We start from the raw sequence: 19,101 nt of genomic DNA, 5'->3' as shown, positions 1-19,101 counted from the left end.
CAGAGATTTTTATTTGTAAAATCTAATTTAAAACAGATTAACTAAATAGGCACGACAGACTAAGGACATTTACGTTGTGAACATCTGATTAACAATGATTTAATTTATCTTGCAACAGTTCCTAGTCAAGTTAAACAGAAATTAATTCTGTTCACTGAAATGGAACATTTGTGTGGGGTTTGCACGATGCAGACATTAAAGTTCTGAGGCTTCCATTTGTCCAAAATGCTGTAAACAGCTATGACCATGAAAAAGTTAATTAAAATTTAATTTGGAAATCAGAAAATTTATTTTGTCCTCAAAGTGCAATTATTTGGTAATTTTTAGGATAGAGCTAGTAAACACTATTAATTATATTTTTTTTGCAGGCATAGACAATAAAAATTTTTATATCAGCACCCCGTAAGACACTAGGAATTCCACGAAATAAATAACTTCACAGCCCTGCATACGAAATTCCTTCTGTTCAAACTTTGGCTAAAAACATCATATAGGAAAAATGACTCCTTGGTATTCCCATTTGGGAGCACTTGCTCATTAGTATTGAAATGGTCTAAGATCTCACCAAATTAGTTTGGACTGAGGTAGATTTATAAACGTAGAATAGTAGCTCTTCCAGAATAATTCCCTAGAGGAATTTTTTTTTTTTAAATTCCACAGTTAAGAATGTCTTGCTCAGTTTACCTTAATGCAGTTTGGAATAAGACATCTATCTTCTCATACCCCAGAAAAAGAACCCAAATATGTGGCTTACAGATCATATTTAACTCAGGAGCAGACAGCTCCCAGCAAACAGACAAGAACAAGATACCCTCCCCACTTCTCAGTTTTAGGTGACAAACTCAGTTTCTTTCCTTTAACATTTAGATGTGCTCCCAAAGAGCTCTTCAATTACGGACAGAACAAGACCATTACTAAAGGAGGAGGGTTGCTAGTAAGAAGTGTAAAAGGTGAGTTCTGGTCTGTAATCTGAGTTCTGTTGATCATCTGCTTGAAGTTCAGCAGACTTTTTTTGGAATGTCTGTAATGAAAATATTGAAGATGCACATTGAGGTACCTGACATTTCCAGCCTTTAAATATGAAACATACAGCAGAATTTATTAATTTTAAGTATGAGTATATATTAGTATATATACAAAGCACAAAGGCTGTCCAAAACCTAAGCTATCTTCTTGTACCTAGTTGTCCCAGTAGCAAAACCCAAATAGATTTGATTAAATTAAAACAAATCTTACAGAAAGTCAGCATAACAATGAGAATTAAACAAAAAACCAGAAGATAGAGAAGTTGATTTTCAAAGCCGGTTCATTCCAGTAGTTCAACTATTGAAAAACGTGTTTTAATTTCACTTTGAAAATACCTGAACTGAGTTTCCAGCTTTGTACAAGCTTCATATTCTTGTTATGCTTTTCTCTACCAAACAGTCATATAACACTTTTTCCCCCACCTGTGAAGTAACTGCCCACTTTAAATCACCTCATCTCTCTGTTTTCTTCTGATAAGCTACCTGTTCTGAGCTCTTTTAGGGTAAGAGATTTAATTCAGCATTTCCACTGATTGTTTTTGGCCCCATCTCTAAAGTTCCAGAAGCAGGACCAGCACCATAAACAGTACCAAACTCACCAATAACAAACACACAGATTTCATTTCCTAGTCACAAAGTTAACTCTGTAAACCAAAAAGGGGTGTAAATAGTTCTTGCGGTATTGTTTTCCTGCTGCCATCCAACTCCCTTCCAGGGCCAGTGCTTTCCAGGCTACTCGCATCTTTCACAGATGGTTCCAGATTCGTAACTTGACATTTGGCTGTGTTAAGGATGCAGTTGATCCTATTGCTCAGTTCACTAAGTGTTCATCACAGTTGCTGCCTACTGTTGTTTCTCATTGCATCAATCTGTGGATTTTCAAGTTTATTTTCAAATAATTGATGAGCAGCTAAATAGTACCAGTCCTACTTTCTCTTCAGGAACCCATACCAACTATATCCATCCCATAGAAACACCACAAGCTTACTGCTTTTGGTGTGCCATGAATTAAATTTTTAATGTAACAGACTCTTGCTGCTCACCATCTCATCCATGTGCACAACAGCACATGCCTACGCTGAGGCCTGTTGGGCTTAAACAGCATGAGCAAGGGGAAGGTGCATCTCTCAGTCTGTTCTCCCTGCACAGAATAATGCAATTTAAAGATCACAGGCACTTTAGCTTAGTGCACGCAACTACACAGGTTGTTGGTAATAGCACCTCTGAGTGCCTGCATGGTCTTCCTTCGTTCATTTAATATTGGACAGATTTTCACCACAATGAGAGAACAGCATGATACAGCTGTTAATATACAAGTGTGTCCAGCAGTCAGATTAAAGTGGAATGAATGCAAACATCGCAATGCGCTGCTGGAAAAAAAACAAAACCCCAAAATGTAACAAGCCTGACTGCGTTTACTCAGAATAAATTATTACACAGATGGGAGTAGTGTCAAAAAAACCAAACAAAAACCCACCAAAAAAAAAAAAGCAACGCACACGTATTCAGGTCCAGAGAGATCTTCAAGAGAAAACATTCAGGTTTTGATTATTTGGCTCTTGTGTGATAAAGGATTTCTGGGAAAGACAAGCAGAGGTGAAGCCTGACCCTTTTCATAAACTGTCTACAAGGGCAAGTGACAGGATATTGCCTGTATTTCACAGAAGCTAAGAGGAATTCCCAAGAAGCTCAGCAGCCTTCCTGTGAGAGAAAGATCATCATCCTCTACCAAGTTCCTTCTCCCTTGTTTCAGTCTCCCTTCTCCCCTGTAGCCAGTCTTAACTGCATATCCACACAGGTCTGTATTCAAAGAACAGTTTTGTGCCAAAAATGCCAAAATGTTAGCTACAAGAGGGAGGATTTGACATTAAAAGGTATGACATAAAATTATGAGACAGAAGATGATATAGGTTTTATAGTACTGAGGAGGAGTGAAATATTTAAACATGACCATTGATACCTTTTCTTAGTGCTTGACAAAATCATATCAACTACTGGGACCCCCAGTTGCTGTCAGCTGCTAGTGAACACTAAAATTTACCAGCTATTTGAAACAAGGAGATTGTGATAATATGCTGTTGTGGTCTGGGGATAATAAGAGGAAAAAAAAATACAGTTAACCACTGTCCCTCGTACCTCAGTGTTTCATTAATAACAGTTTTCAGAAGTAATACGTAATGTAACGTCACCTATATTCTGAACTGAAATATGCCCAAACCACAGATTGCCCAAGATCAATATCACAATACCGGCTTTGGCCTTGCATTTATATAGAGAAGTGATATATAAAATATCTGCATAGTAAGTGTCCATTCCTTTCCATTTAAGCTTAAATATTTGGCACATAACACAATCGCCACTTTATCACAACGTAAATTGGGAAGAAAACAAGAAATGTTGCCTATGGTCTTTTTAGCTCAAAACTTTAATTACTTAGCACATGAAATGAATTATGACTAAAATCATGCAGATAGTCAGATTACGATACAAAATACTCCAAATACAATGGCACGTTCAAAATTTACTCAAATATCTACTTTGAGGTAAAAATGTTAAGATTTATCAAATATACTGAGCAATTATAAGCTTAGCATAAATAAATATTGATATCTTCAGAATAAAATAATCAGTGAAAACAGCATGTTTAACACATATCAGTACAAGAGATACAGCCCATTTACCCTCCTTCAGAGAGTGATCCACTCATCTGATATAAAGCCACAAATACTATAAAACTGCATACTACTACAGCACAGCAGCCAGTTTGCCCACAACGTAAGATCCCTACCTGCATACTGCAGAGTAGAGCCAAGTTATTTGAAAAAAATATACCATTTCAAAGATCAAGGGCTTTAATTATACAGCTTCCAAAAAAGTACAGTGAAAGCTGCACAACCAAAACCCCACTGAAAATTACAAAATGCCTTTGGCCAAAATTCTAAATATAAAGACCTGAAATTCAAGTCAAAAATACATGACCAGTTAAAATGTCTGCTTTTGTGCATGCAAGTGACAGCATAAACAGGTGCTGTGTTTGTGCACCTCGGTGTTTTTTGTTTGGGGTTATTGAAGTAACTGTTCAGGTGAAGCAACATGTAGCTGCACAGGGTTCAACTGCATATTCAGGTTCAAAGCCACCACAGGCCTACCCTCATGAAATCTAAACCGCAGCGTTTCTCCAGATGGCAGTGGTCTCTCGTATTTCTCTAACTCCAAGAAGAAAAAAAATTCATACTTAGTTTCACCACAAGTAGAACAACTAGAATACAAATGAGAACAATCTATTACAGTCTTCAATAGCTGAGGTTTGCATCTCCTGAACTGATTCACTCATATGAGCAACAATACAGGGGAAATTACATAAAAACTAGAATATAAATATTATACTGCACCATGAAACACTACAAACAGAATATACAAAAAATTATATTAGGGCATTAATTATCTGTTGACCTATTAAACAGAACACCTTAATACTAATACAGCTTGGAAGGTAAACATAACCTACAGGCTAAGTTTCCAAATGGCTGTTTCTCAATGCAGCATAAAACATTTCCATAGTGCAAATCTTACCAACTGTATGAAAGATACTGTCCCCTTCAGAAAAACGCTTCTCCCTCCACCCCCCTCAAAATAACGAAGAGTCATAAAGTCATATCTCATTTCACATTTAGTACAAGATGTGGTTTAAAACATACTAACACAGGGAAGCTTGATTTTAACACTGAAAAAAGGTTGAACAATGTTGAGAAATTAAAATAAAAAGGTTAGGTATGCTATAGCTGGAAGACATGAAATCCAAAAATCTTATCTGTGAAAGTGGGGGAATAAAGACACTGATCCTTCCTTTTTTTCACCTGTTGGAAACATATTGTATGACGATACAGCACGCTCCCTGTATCGTACCAACAACTGTAAGGTTACTTTAATTGCTGAAGAATCACAGTGTTAAGAATATCTGCTTCTTGTAGCGTCAGGCTTTCATCTGTTAGTTCTTTATTTGGAAAGGTAGTCACAAGAACAAAATCAGTTGTTGCAAATGCTGGACGGGACTGGATAATGAAATCTCGAATATCCTTAATCCTGTGGAAAGGATATGGACATGAAAACTATGTATGGTTCCATTTTGACATAAATCTCTGAACATTAAGATAATCAGAGAACATGAAACTTTCTAACAGACTAAACCATTCAATATGTCCTATTGATTTTACATTTCTATTTCATCCAGATGACTAGGCTACTAGGTTTTAGCCTAAAATTTTTTGCTTCTTGCGTACAAAACTTGAAAAATTAAAATGAATGTTGTTTGTTTTCTCAAAGAACAAATAAAATTCTTAACATAGAAGTACACTGCAAACTGATACTTAGCATGGAAAGTCAAGTAATTTCAACACCTGCTGTCAAAAATTTCACTATTAATTAGTATATTCCAAAAAGGCTGAATTATTAATGGAAGGGTGAATCTTAAAATATATGGTGACAGTGATGAGAAAGCAGAGGGTAATTATTAATAGCAAGAGGTATCCACTACTTTCACTTGGCATTGAATTTCTGAACAACAGCCCATAAAACAATCACGTCAACAGTGTAACAAGAGTAATTCTTCTTTAAGACACAGGTGAAAAATAAATAAGATTTTAAGAGATAAAACTGAAATTTGAGATTTCTCAAAGACAGTAAACCGAGAATAAATCTTTGAAAATCTACCGTAACTAATAAGAGACAGATTAATGTAGCTGAATAAGCAGGGACTTCAACTTTCTATCAGTCTTCATGGCTTATGACACAAGCAATGCACTTTAGTAGCTGATTTTGATCATATATATGGCAAGGATAACTAAAGAGATCTACATCCAAGAGAGAGTTAACAATGATCTAAATAAGCTTCTGTCAACACATCCTTGGTTACAGACGTTACTGGGAAGTTTACCACTTCTACTCTTTCATGCAAGCAAAAGAAAACAGATCATGGCTACAGAGGCTCCCAAAGAGCCCTATGGTTCTCCTAAGTCACTTCCCCAGCAGGTGCCGTGAGGAAAGGATCTAAGCCTGTACTATTAGGTCTGCTAAAATCTGGGAAATTATTGCTCTATCTTCCTCTCTGTTGGCATCTCAGCTAAAATTGCCTCATTGTGGTCTCTGTATATTGTCAGATGAAGAAACCTGCACATTGGCTCTGCCCTTGTTCTGAGCCAGAAGTAAAAAAAAGGAAACAGGTGAAGTCTCCATGTAACAATATTAACATGTAATTGGGTCCATGCTAAGACCATCTCCAAGGCAGGATTCAAGCTCAGTTTCAGCTGTGTTCTAACACAATGGTGCAGATTTCAGACCAAGGCTGGCTAGAATCCTGCTTGCTGTGAAGCATTGGTAGAACTACTGCCCAAATCTCTGCCCTCTGCCCAAAGTTCTCTTAGCCACACAGCACAAAGTAGAGCTTTGCAGAACCTTGCACTAACACAATCTCTTAGGCAAATAAATGGGGTTGGCCAACACCATTTGTGGCAATGCCCCAACAATGTCAATAAAACCGATGGCAAACACTAATCAGTAAACTAACAGATCTAAAAAACCTACCAAGCTCACATGCTTGCCAGTTCCTAGGAGATGGCCACCCAAAATAAAACAAAGGCTGGTTCTCAGTATTATGTCCAGCTTATTTATGTCTGGCAATTATGTCCAAAATTGCTGATGTGTATGTGATGTCCATATACACCTCTGCACACAGGCTGAAGTCTACGCTTTAACCCATGTCATGTTTAGTCATAGTCTCAAGTATAACACAGTAGAAAGCTGGAGCTCTTGATTATGGGCCAAAGCATTTCCCTGCCTGTAGTGTGGACCATATTCCAATTCAGACTATACTCCATAACACCTTGCAATAAAGTGCCTTCACAGGATCATCCGAGTCGGCCACATGCTCTTCCCAAGAAGGGCTCAAGGTTGGAATGACAACATAGTGAGGCTGTCCAGATTTCAGTTGCCCTAAGAACAGTTATGGCTGGTAGCGTGTCCTGACAAATCACAGGACATAACTGGTCATGAAAGCTCATGGTTTCGCAGTTATCAAATATCTTGTGTTTCCAACTACATAATTTTGCTTTGATGGTCAATTTATCAGTATACCTATGTTATGAAAATGACACAGAGCTATAACATTTCAGTGGAGCTGTATCAGCTGTCTTGCTGATTTTCAATGAATGACAACACACAAACTTATTGAAATAGTTACGGTTACCTGCATTGATGCAGAATCAATTTACCTGTGAGTTTGATTAAATCTTTGTATTAATCGGCTTCCATCTGCTAACCTAATTTGTATTTTAGTTGCTGGCATGGAGTCATCAATCAGAACAGGTGCATTAAGAATAGATTTTTCCTCCTCCTCTGGGGAAGAAGGTGTGCTGACTATTTCAGGCGTAAGGCTAGAGGATTAAAAAAAAATAGACCAAATGTTAATAAAGGAGTCAAACCAGAATGGGATAATGTTTCAGTTGTCATCTTCACTGAATGAGTACCATGTATAGCAAGTACAAGTGAGCAATGAAAATCCTCTCAATGTTATCTGAACTAAGTATAAATACAACTTTTTAAATAGAGACAAATAATGCTTTTGTAATTTCTTGCCAATGACTGCAATGTTTCATATGTATTTTTTCTTATAACTGTGCATATCATTATACTTGCATGATTTTAAATAGGTAATCAAGTACAAATAAAACCATCTTTGTTTATGCCTACAGAGCATGAAATGATACTGATTTATATAGCGTACCTCATGGACTACATTAAAAAATAATCATGCACCATTATACTGCATTAAACTGACCCAAACTGCTTTTGTACTTGCTTTTAGGAGCACTACTTTATGATTCTGGGCATCCCCCACCCTTTCAGAGCACAAATGATACTGACAGGTAATTGACATCACCACATAGCAAGCTTGAGATTTTTTACATTTAGTATAAAAGTAATATAAATCGGCTTGGAGATAACCAGTTGGCTACTCCTTTCATTGCTTACATACCTGAGACTTCATAAGCTACCAAAACAAACAAAAATGCCACACAGCAAGTGTGTATATTTTCTTATATATAGAATCTCCTCTCTTCCTCACCTGTTTTCTTTAATTCCCGAGCAAGTGCTCAAGTGAAGAAGTTATTATATATAATTGCTTCCCATGTGATTCCTACCAGAGCTTACCACCTTCTCAGCTTTACTGAGAACATTTCCTCATTTTTAAAAAAATGAAGTATAGATTGGAAACAGTAATAATTTATCAAATTAAATTACTTGCATAAGCACACCAGTAATACCTTTTTTTTTTGGCAACCAAACACATTAGATGAATACATGCAAACATGAGCAGAAACCCAGAAGTATTTAAAACTCAACAGCTAATATCAAGTCAGCTGGAAAAGATGCTATAGAGCCTGCAACTGTTATGTGGAAAAACTGATGATTGGCAGAGTTGAGGTCACATTACTGTTTACTCTTGCTGACCGACTAAAGCTGAACAGAGATTATGCACTTTTGGTCAAATTAGTCTGAAATGCTTAGTCACAGGAATGACTTTTGGCACATTATGTATCAGTTCAATTGAATTATACACTACAGAGCTTTAACAGCATCAGGCTACTCTTGCACCAGGATAGTAAATGAAACAGAACCAGGTATAAGCTTTTCTAAAAAACTAAATTTCACATTTTTAACTACATTTATGAATTTTATACTGGGAGATGACACTAGAATTGGAGGAAGTGGGGGCTCCAGTCAGAGGTTAAAGGTTGAGCCCGTCCTCTCCCACAATCCAGGCTTTGCAGTATTATTTCATCTAGGGGAGCATGTACAATTTCTCTGGTTGGTTGTTTTTAAAAAAACAGCTCCTACTATAGATTTTTTGCAGCATCGTTTCAAGTTTTAATCAAATCCTAGTAAAAGGTGAGAGTTTTTGATGCAACTTATTGCTCATTTATTTTGGGTCAAATTTAAAAAAATTGTTTATCAAATTACTTCTCTTTCTTAAAGCTAACAGACTTGCCTTGTATAACTTATAATGAGTGACTATTTACAAGGTTACATTTCAGGGCATTATTTCTGCTGCTTCATTTCAGAAAAAATAGCAGAATGGCTCCCATACAAAAGTACTTTCCATCTGCATTAAGTCAAGCATCAGCCATATTGTTGCAATAGCATCTCCTATTCCCTTTGTGATGATCCCAGCAGTAAAAGAGAGCATGTACTGCAGCTAAACCAGAGTATGTTCTTACTGGCCAGTATCGCGTCATGACTAAGTTCTGCCTGTTCCTCACTAAAGAGGGAACAATTATTTGAGTCTGCTTCCTCTATCCAGAGATTTTTCTCATGAAGTTTGTACAGTGATAATCACCTTTCAGCTTCCTTTGCTCCTATTTTAAACACAGCTGAAGTTAAAAAGAAAATTATAGGCAAAGTTATACACAAGAACCGTCAGAGAAATCTCATTGTCACAACAAAGTGCAAAGTATCTAGCAAATCTATGAGGACATAGGACTAAGACTTAACTTTTTTAAGATTACATATAAACTTCCATGATTCCTGGTGATTCTGTGAAATCAGGGCTGACACTTGTGGCACAGAGTAATTTCATATTGCTTTTGTCATACGATTACCTTCTCCAGCAGTCTCCTAATCAATTAAATCCACTTTTGAAATACCATGTGAACTCACAACAGAAAACCTAGTGTTTTTTACCTTCCAAGTTTTTGCCCTTCTCCACTGAAAGCTTTGAACCTCAGTCTAGGCTTTACATATTCCTGTTCTTGGTGGTCTTCCATATCCAAGTTAACCTGGCCACCATGAACAAGTCGCTGCAGTTCCACAGGAATTTCCCTTAATTACAAAAATAAAAGTTTCTTAGTTATGTTCTGAATGCAATACAGAATTACACAAAAACATTACACAGTACAGTATGAGTAGACACTATTAACATGTTTACTTTAAAAGTCACAGACATCCAACTGTTTTATGAATTGATTTAATCCCATAATAGATAAAATGAAAAACTAAAAACAAACAAACAAATCGTTGATCTAACAGCCAAAACCTAGAATGGGCTAATGAAACATGTGAAACTAGCAGCTGTCTGAGCAAGTAGCATTCAGAGTTAAACCACCAGAAGGAACAAAAGTGTTCCAAATTTTTAAATCCCCCATGCATCTGATGACAAATACAGAACATATTTTATGGGTGCAGGCAGAGAAGCAGCCTGAAGCTTTTACTAATTATAAACACATGAAGAAAGAATTTTAATCCACTTTGTTTGAAAGACATACCTCAAAAAAGTTAACATTTTAACTTACCCTCTTTTAACAGACTCAAGAAACTGAGCATTTGTTGGGTCTGAATAGGATCTCAACTCTCCATCATCTAAACTGAAACCATTTCTCCATAGTTTCAGCAAAATTTGAACCTATGAAGCAAAAATGGTGAAATAAAAAGTGAAGACAGACAAATAAGGAATTTCAATTTCATACAGATTAGTTATAGAATTTTTGATCTATAGTTAACAGATTTTGTAGCAGACCACAAACAAGATGCAAGCGACAATGGAAGAACAGAGCACTGCACTGTAACTATCCTTCTTAGAATCTTTTTTAAAAGCAACTAATAGTTACAGACTACTATCTACTTCACGACCACTTCTACACTTGGGGAAAACAAATCTCTTAGCTACCCATGACATAACAGATGATATACAGTGACTGTGTACTGATCTTCAGAGTGTTCCAACTACTTATTAAAAAGCAGCAAACATTTCTTGTTGATAAATTAAGAAATAAATCCACAGAACTACAAATTCCCGCTGATACATCAGTTATAGTGAAAAATATTCTTTCCTCAAATTATTATGTGCTGAGCTTCAATAAAGTTGATACTAATTGCATTCAGTTTAAAAGCTGAGAATCCTGGAAACCAGCCTCCTTCACTCCCTTATTTTGCTGCATGCCTCCATCTCCAACCAGAGCCTTTCACCTTCAGAGCCTGCACCTCTCTTCCCTGCAACTAATGCCTTGCAGTCTAGCACAACTGGGCTTCCCCAGCCAGTAAAATTGACCTTCCCTTAGAGAACTATCCCTGTCCTCAGTTATGGTAACCCCACTGCAACAGGCTTCTCGCTCAGTACAGCCAGCCATCACATAGAGGGCAGAAGGATTGCTGAAGAGGGCAGAAGGTAGCAGCTCCTGGTGTGACATGACAGCACCCTCAGCCTGAACCAGATCTTTTGGCCTGACAATGTTTTTGATTCTAGATAAGCTTAACATTTGCTCTACCCATTCACATGAATGGCAAAGTGTAATGAACTTTGTTTCTCACCCTCCCCCCATCCACCCCTCAATTCCTGCCTTTTAAGTGAGAGGAGAGAAAGGGCAGACAATTTTCCAAAGGCCTCTAACCTGCTGCTTCACCATTCCTGGAATACATCCATGCCCTCCAGTTTGAGACTGGCTACTTTGCAAGCCACAAGAAGAAACAATTCCCAACCTAAGAGGATTAAAATGTTAGCATAGCTAAGAGAATGTAGAAAAACAGCTGGAGGAAAGTAACTGAGAGGATTATTTGCTGAGAATTTCAAAGTAATTTACATCAGAAAAATTCCACAAGGGAGGCCTTAGGGGTATCCAATGAATATCTGTCCTCTGTGGACACTTTAACAATTTCTACTTAACACATAGCTAATACTTAGATATTAGTTCTTCCTCATGGACATAGTTACAGTAATACTGGCATTTCAAGCTGTGAACATGATTAAGCAGGCATCTATCTGTTGGAGATTCTGTTTCCTGCTATTCAGAATTTTACTTACATCTTGATTTTCTCCATATATGTATTCAGAGTGCTTTTGTGATGAGTCACCCAACCTATATCCACCACCAGAAAATGACTGGAAAAATACATAGAAAAGCTTATTGAAATAAATATCTGAAACAGTTTATTAAAATTCTTACCTAGGTGCAAATTAAAGCATCAGCAAGCTTGCTTCTGTGATAAAAAACAAACACACTGTTCTAACTTGTATATTTTCTAAGTGGAAAATTATACCTAGTAACCATAACCAGCCTAAGCAGGTTTTATGTGATGCATTTCAGTTTCTCATCTGTACACTTTTTCAAACATTAATTTGAAAGAGATGTTGATTGGAATGCAAGTGCAGTTTGGGGGCTTTTTTTAAAGTCAATTTTAACTAAAAATAAAGCAAATAATTCCACTTCAGGTTGATTTCTAATTATTTCCCCTGAAATCGTGTGATTCCTCCACAGTTTACTTTCTAGAGCAAGCTACCTGAGTGCAGCTAATACAACTGTGTTGATCAAACCCTCTGCTATTCACAAACCACAGAAATGCATATTTGTTCTCATGTGGTTAGATAAGTTTCAGAGAGACTAATGTAAATAGAGGTCAAAATATCTTTTAACTTTTACCTTAGCTTTACTGAAATCACCAGATGCTCTTGAGGCTTCATCTAATGGGACAGCCCCATGTTCTTTTGCTTCTTTGAAGAGTTCAGCAACAATTTTACTTGGATTATTAGAAGCCCCAGAAATCTGTAATCCTCTATATTCCGAGTCACCTGAATAAAATCTTTAGAACAGTAATGTTCATAAGTCACAGTCTTTTAAATGACAAGCATAATTTTCCTCTTACCATCAACAGAAAAAAAAATAACGAACAAGGAGCCAAATTTGGCACAAAATCTTCTCATTCTGACCACAGAAATGTTCCACTTGGTTCTGACCTTCCCAGCAATCCCAAGCAGCACTACTCCAAAAACATCTCAGTAACAAAACTACCAAGGTGCCTTCTGGAACAGACCCCAGAGGTTAGGGGCCAAGGCCATATGTTTAAGTGAATGCAGTCCTGATGCAGCTGTGGCTGTATACACCTCATCTTACATGGATGCTGCCTGCTCCGAGAAGGACCAATTTTCTCAGGGGTGTCCTGTGCATGGGACTGTGCCTGGGCTGGTTAGAATATGGATTCACATATAACACTGCCGTGGCAGAACAAGTCTAAAACTGTTGTTGGAAGACCTGAACAGTGCCACAACTTGATCTTTTAATTTAAAGGTCTAGTATACTTCCATTCCTGCCGGTATTAGAAATGGAAAGTTTTAAATAAATTTAATTAACCTTTCAAGGCATTTTAAAATCTGTAGAAACTGCTGCAAAAGCTAATTTGTGCTCTTTTTCTTCAACACAGCCCCATTTCTAGCTCTTGAAGATAAAAGGTTGAACTACAAATAATTCTGTTCAAAACTGTATCTGTTTGATTCTGAAGATCAAGATATTCCTTGAGTATTATCTTGAGGAAGGTGCTATAAATCTCTAAAGAACAACAGAATAGATTCTGTAAAAAAATATGCATATCAATACAAAAGCTGGAAAACCTGAGTGTGTTTTGTCTTTGATTACAAGAAGCATTAATAACTAATAAAATAAGTGCTTTCTACTTTCCTTAACTTTTTCACCTAATCACTCTGGGCAAAGCAAATTAATTAATCCATGTGAAACTGTCTCTCAGGTCAATGACTTAAAATGCTGTTGATTCCACCATATTTTACAATTACCCAAAACCAGTAGTGGGTATGAAGGTGCCATATAATCATACTGCTTTTATGATGTCACATAAACCGCAATCCCTTAGTATTATCTCTCCTTTGTACATAAATCTGTTTTTATTATCTCAATTGCCATTTATACGGAAAATCTTTTATCATTAGATTTAAAAGAGAAGAAACAAGAATTCTCATTAGAATTTGTGTTCAAGAGAGAAAGGAAGTACTCAAATATTTGAGTAATGGATACACAGAACAATTCAGGATATTTGAGAAAAGCCAGAAAAGGTTTTGAGTCCAAGCGTAAGTTACAACCTTTACATCCATACAGTCACACATTAAGGTATCTTCAGGTCCTAGATCGCTACAGCCTGATTCTGCTAAATACAGTTTTATTACAGCAGTGAACAGCTAGCACTCTAATAAGTCACAGAGTGTCCTTGTAGTTACTTGTTCTTCACAGGATAGACTTAGCCCACATGCATTTTGAAAAACAGGGGAGCAAAGGGTGAATGTCACAAAAAAAACCCAATTCCTTTCACAATTGTTAAATGAATTTTTTTGTTTTAAAAATACCTTTGGTTTTCTTTGTCATCGCTCATGCTTCTCTCTGGTTTTCTCAACCTTCTAAGAGAATCAATTTTAAGACTGCCAAGAGAATAAAAGAAAAAGCTTGAAGATGACTGGTACGTACATTTCACCTAGTACATCATATCTAACTTCTGAAACTACTTATTTTTCTAAAACTAAGGATACCAAATTGTTGGGGTTTTATTTGTTCTCACCATACTTTTTTTTTTTTTTTTGCCGAAGTACATACCAATGAATGCTTCTCAGTGAATAAATAGGAAAGGGCATGTGTATGGCACGGTAATTTTGCAACTGGACTAGATGATCACTGTAGGTCCCTTCAAGCTGAACTATTCTATTTTATTCTAGCATACGTTAGGCAGAATTCTGCTTTACGCCACTGGAGGTCCCACAGGTAATATGCAAGCTCAACAGCTGTTTCAGAATCTAGCTTACCAGAATTAATTATACTTCAAATTTTTTCCACATTTTAGCTGTATTTGTCAAGAGGTAAGTTGTCTAATGACGTCAACATTGGCTTTCTCTGATATCCTGGATTCCCTATCTATGACGATCCTAGAAACTAAAAAATAGTAGTTCTCACTTCTATTTTACACAATTTTAAAAATATGTTAAATGGCAACATCACAAAGACTTTCCAAAGACGATTAAAATGCAGAATCAGATCCTGTTTTATGATAAGGACAGATCAATAAGCTGCCACAGGACAAGCTAGAGTTTCTAGCTTGCAAAATGCCAGGAAAAGCTATAGAGATATATGCTCTTATCCTGTAGTACTTGATGATAACATTCATTAATGCAGATGTATATGAGGCAGCCAACTACCACAGGATAAGAACATACATACAATCTGCTACATGAGTAATAGCAGATCACTAATTCAGATTTATGCAAATTTTCTGATTACCTTTGAAATCAAAGTGTAGCAGAGCAGGCCATTGCTTTTTTAAGTATCAGTGTTGATAAAACAATGTAATGCTACATCTCAGTGAAGGATCTGCTTCTTATTACTTTCTCAGAAAGTTAGGGACTTAGGTCACAGGCACTAGAAATGCTTTAATCTCTTCTATTTTCTTCCTTTGTCACATTGTAGGTTTTGTGGGGCTTATATTTTTGTGCCAATAGTGTTAAGTTTCTTAAAGGAGCTTACACAACAGGACAGCGTATATAATATGGCATTTGTTCCAGCAGGGCCCAGAGGACATTCTTCTATACCTGCAATTGTGGAAGGCAAGCCAAGTAGGTGACTTCAAAAGCAGCACTATGTTACCTTGCAAATAATACACTGCTCATCTGAGAGCAAACTGAACTCTACCAAAAAAAAATTCTCACTTTGGATGCCATGCAAATAGCAGCCATCTCGTCATTCTCAGACAGGTTCCAGTAGGACTGCCAACAAAGAGCAAATGCTTGCCAACAGCTATCACACTGAAGCATTCAAGACACTGTATTGCAGCTTTTCCTTCAGTTGGATTTGGAAGTTGTAACTTCATGATATCTATTGGTAAATGGAGCTGTTTGCTTTATTTGTTTATAAATTGTATTCTATGTAGCTGATCCATCAACTTAGGTGGTTTCACCAAAACAAACAAACAAACTCACCAAAACCTTACTATTTTCCAAGTGTCACGTATTGTCCTAAAAATCCCTCTGCCTGAAGATCTGCATACGCACTTGAAGCATGGCTCTGGTGACTAAGAACTTTTCTGCTGCTTAACCTCCTTTAAAACAAGATCCATACTGACAGCAGCGATTGAAAGACAAGCCAAATGCAAGACTTGTTATGGCATTGCTGACAGTAATGATTTAAAGACTTCTTTAAAACAATTTAAATAAAAATTAATCAAAAACTGGCATGAAGTTATAAAAAATTTAAAGCTACATTGACTCTTCAAATGCTATGTGAACTGCAAACACTGCAGCCCAGCAAAACTTGGATTTATACATAAATACATATCTTTCCTTCCACCTGCCAAAACCAGAGAAATTCATTAAGAAGACCTTCTTATTTCTCTCACCCCATATGAGCCTACTAGTGAACCCACTAAAACTTTTTCAAATGAATATTGTTCTTTTCAGGTTAGTTACTTAACTAGTACTGACCTAAGCACAACACTCAAGGCAGCTCACTTGCCAAGTTTCAACAAACTACTGATTTGCTGAATTTTGAAGAAACAAAGAACTGCAGTATTTTTCTGATACAGCAAATTTCCAAATTCTATCTGTGTAAACAAAGAGCAACACTGCATTTCACTTACAGCCCCTTAATCTTATCTTAGCTGAAGTGGGTTTAAAGTGTTTTGGAAGAGCATATAGTGCAAAGACTCCTAAATAAATACAATTTTAAAAGCATTCTGAGAAGACCAAGACTATGCATTATTACAGGAATTCACAGTTCTGGATTATAAACTGCTGTAGATTGCTTTTTATACTAGGAGGAGATCAAGGAAGTATGACAAAGTTTTGTGAGCTAATACAGTACCTATTCAACACACTTCTGAAGTACAAAGCACATCGTACCTCTGTGTTATTTTTGTGTTACTGATCTTTGTAGTTGTTGGTTTGTCAGGACACAATGACTGCCTTTTAGCTTCATCTTCGTATAACTCTGCCAAGGCCAACTGTAGGAAACAGAACTCTTTTTAGAAGTCTTGTATCTCAAGAACTACACATGGAGCAGAAATAAGACAAACACTCACACAAAGCGTGTGCATCTCCAGAAAATTAGAAACATCATGAGAAACCCTAACTACTTCTCTAAATTCAACTTCCTTTCTGCTTTATGGAAAAGACACACAATGCTTAATGCCATTGTGACTTGGAACTTGTACTCTGCTTTTATTTGGTTCACACTGCATAACTAGCTACATTCAGGCTGTATTAGATTCAGAACCACAAAAGTATATACACACATATATATTAAGCATCAACTCATTAATGTTAATAAATGGAAATAAAGTTGCTATGTATTCCTCTGACAAGATCGGGCAGCAAATAATAAATTTTACAAACATTTGACATAGAAATGGAAAAAGGTAACTTGAATAAGCTTGTACTTGAATTAAGATCCAATTCAGCCTTGCTGTCTTGAATTCAAGATATCATTGCAAATACTTTTTTTAAAAAAAAAAAAAAGGTTTTCACAAGGGTTCCCCGAATGCTGCACTGGAAAGCATTTTTTAGGAAGTTATGCAAGGCACATCTAATGTCATTTTTAGCAATCTTACTTTTGTCCTGAATAATAGTCTTTCTTTGTCAAATCATCCTTAATTTTGTCCCCAAACCATTTTGTTCACACCATGCAAGTGATACTAACACCTACAATTTCATTACAGTTTTATATAGTAAATAAAATAAAACCATTAAAATAAAATGAAACACCATCCGTCCTTCAAAACACACTGCTATGAACACAGGATATTAATCACATATTATTGTGAGGCATTTTCTGCAGGGGAAGAATATGAGCTGAAGAATTATACTCAGTAAGAAAATTAAACTGAGTAACGAGACAGCTCAGGAAAACCACTGAAAACCGCTCTATCTTAAGATACAAGCAAATATCTTTTAGATATGTGAAGCTGATAGGGTAAATCATAGATGACAAGTCCGTACACAGACACTAAAAGGACAAGGCAAAGATCTACCCTGTACCATCCCTAATCTAAAGACTGAGGGATGCTGAGGGAACGTAAAAGGGCATGGTCAGGCTTCTGTACTTTCCTTATACCACATCTCTTATGGTGCCACAACAAACTAAATACTGAGATGGATGGATGGATGGTCAGCTACTCTGACCCAGGAGGGTGCTTCTTTGGCATTTAACATTTTATCAGTAATCATCTACCCAAAATGCCTGTCTGCTTCAGCTGACTAAGGGCCTTATGAACCAAAAGTATTAACTCAGACTTTATTACTGTTACGTATTGAAGCAAAGTTAATCTCAACAAGAACCTATGAAAATCCCAAAGAGTAATCAAAAAAGAAAGCTATATCTCTCTTTCCCTGTGAATTATGTACAATTAAATAAAACAGGGGTAGTTTGAGTTAGTAGAAGTTTTGCCTGTCTTTCAATCAACTTGTTGCTATCATATTTTGAACCTTCACATCGTTTCAAAGTCACACACAAATAGGGAATACTGCTAGATGTGCATTTCAGTACTAATGCCGAGTTTGTGATCACACTCTCGAAACTTTCCCCATACAAACCTGGGAAAAGATCTTGCCCTCAGCCTTACTCCGCACTTGTGGGGACTGGCGTTTTCACGCGGGACGCGACGCTCCTACCAAATAATCAGGAAATACAATGGCACCGAAATAACTTCGCGTACAGCCAGCGCCCAGCTGGCAGGTGTCGGGAGGGCCCTGCCCGGTCCCCGGAGAGCTGGCACCACCCACGCCGGCCACCCACCCTTTCCTAAAGCGCCCACTCCCCCTTCTGAGGCGTCCTTCCCTTCCGCCAGCCGCGAAACCGGGGTGTTGGGGGAAGAACGTAAAAAAGGACGGCTGTCGCTGCACCGAGGCCCGGCCCTGCCTGGCCGCAGAGGGGTAACCCCGACTGGCAATGAGCGGGGCGGCGGAACGGCGCACCGCCGGCTCCCCTCAGGGGCGGCCGGGGGCGAGGCCGGGGGAAGGCCCCGCAGGGGACACGGCACTCCGCCCGGCCCGGCCCCGCCCCGCGGAGGGCGGCGGGACGCCCCAACCCCACAAGCTCACCTGCAAATCCCGGGCGCTGGGCGGGCGGCCGCCGCTCCGGGCCTGCCGATCGCTCCGGCCACCGCCGGCCGCCGCGGACGCTTCGCCTTCCTGCTGCGCGGGAGCAGCCCCGCCGTCGGCCATCTTCCCAGGGCGGCGGCGGCGGCGGCGGAGGGGCGGGGCGGGGCGGGG

General features: G+C 37.9%; 1 protein-coding gene across 2 annotated transcripts; it reads right to left on the bottom strand.

Moving 5' to 3' along the window:
• Positions 1 to 3,427: 3,427 nt before the first annotated feature.
• On the bottom strand, positions 3,428 to 19,096 carry UBXN2B (UBX domain protein 2B). Of its 2 annotated transcripts, none has more exons than XM_075085075.1 (9): positions 18,931 to 19,093; positions 16,735 to 16,835; positions 14,200 to 14,271; positions 12,491 to 12,650; positions 11,875 to 11,952; positions 10,370 to 10,479; positions 9,762 to 9,899; positions 7,292 to 7,453; positions 3,428 to 5,108 (listed from the first exon to the last, which is right to left on the bottom strand). In XM_075085075.1, the coding sequence occupies exons 1-9, from the start codon at positions 19,051 to 19,053 to the stop codon at positions 4,946 to 4,948; spliced, it is 1,107 nt and encodes a 368-aa protein (XP_074941176.1). In that variant the 5' UTR covers positions 19,054 to 19,093; the 3' UTR covers positions 3,428 to 4,945. The 2 variants fall into 2 exon arrangements, with proteins under 2 accessions (XP_074941176.1, XP_074941177.1); XM_075085076.1 differs by having other exon boundaries at positions 4,908 to 5,164; positions 18,931 to 19,096.
• Between the last annotated feature and the right edge of the window lie 5 nt (positions 19,097 to 19,101).

The sequence above is a fragment of the Phalacrocorax aristotelis genome, chromosome 2 (assembly GCF_949628215.1).
Source record: "Phalacrocorax aristotelis chromosome 2, bGulAri2.1, whole genome shotgun sequence".
NCBI classification, from domain to species: Eukaryota; Metazoa; Chordata; class Aves; order Suliformes; family Phalacrocoracidae; genus Phalacrocorax; species Phalacrocorax aristotelis.
This window is presented reverse-complemented; position numbering and strand designations above follow the sequence as displayed.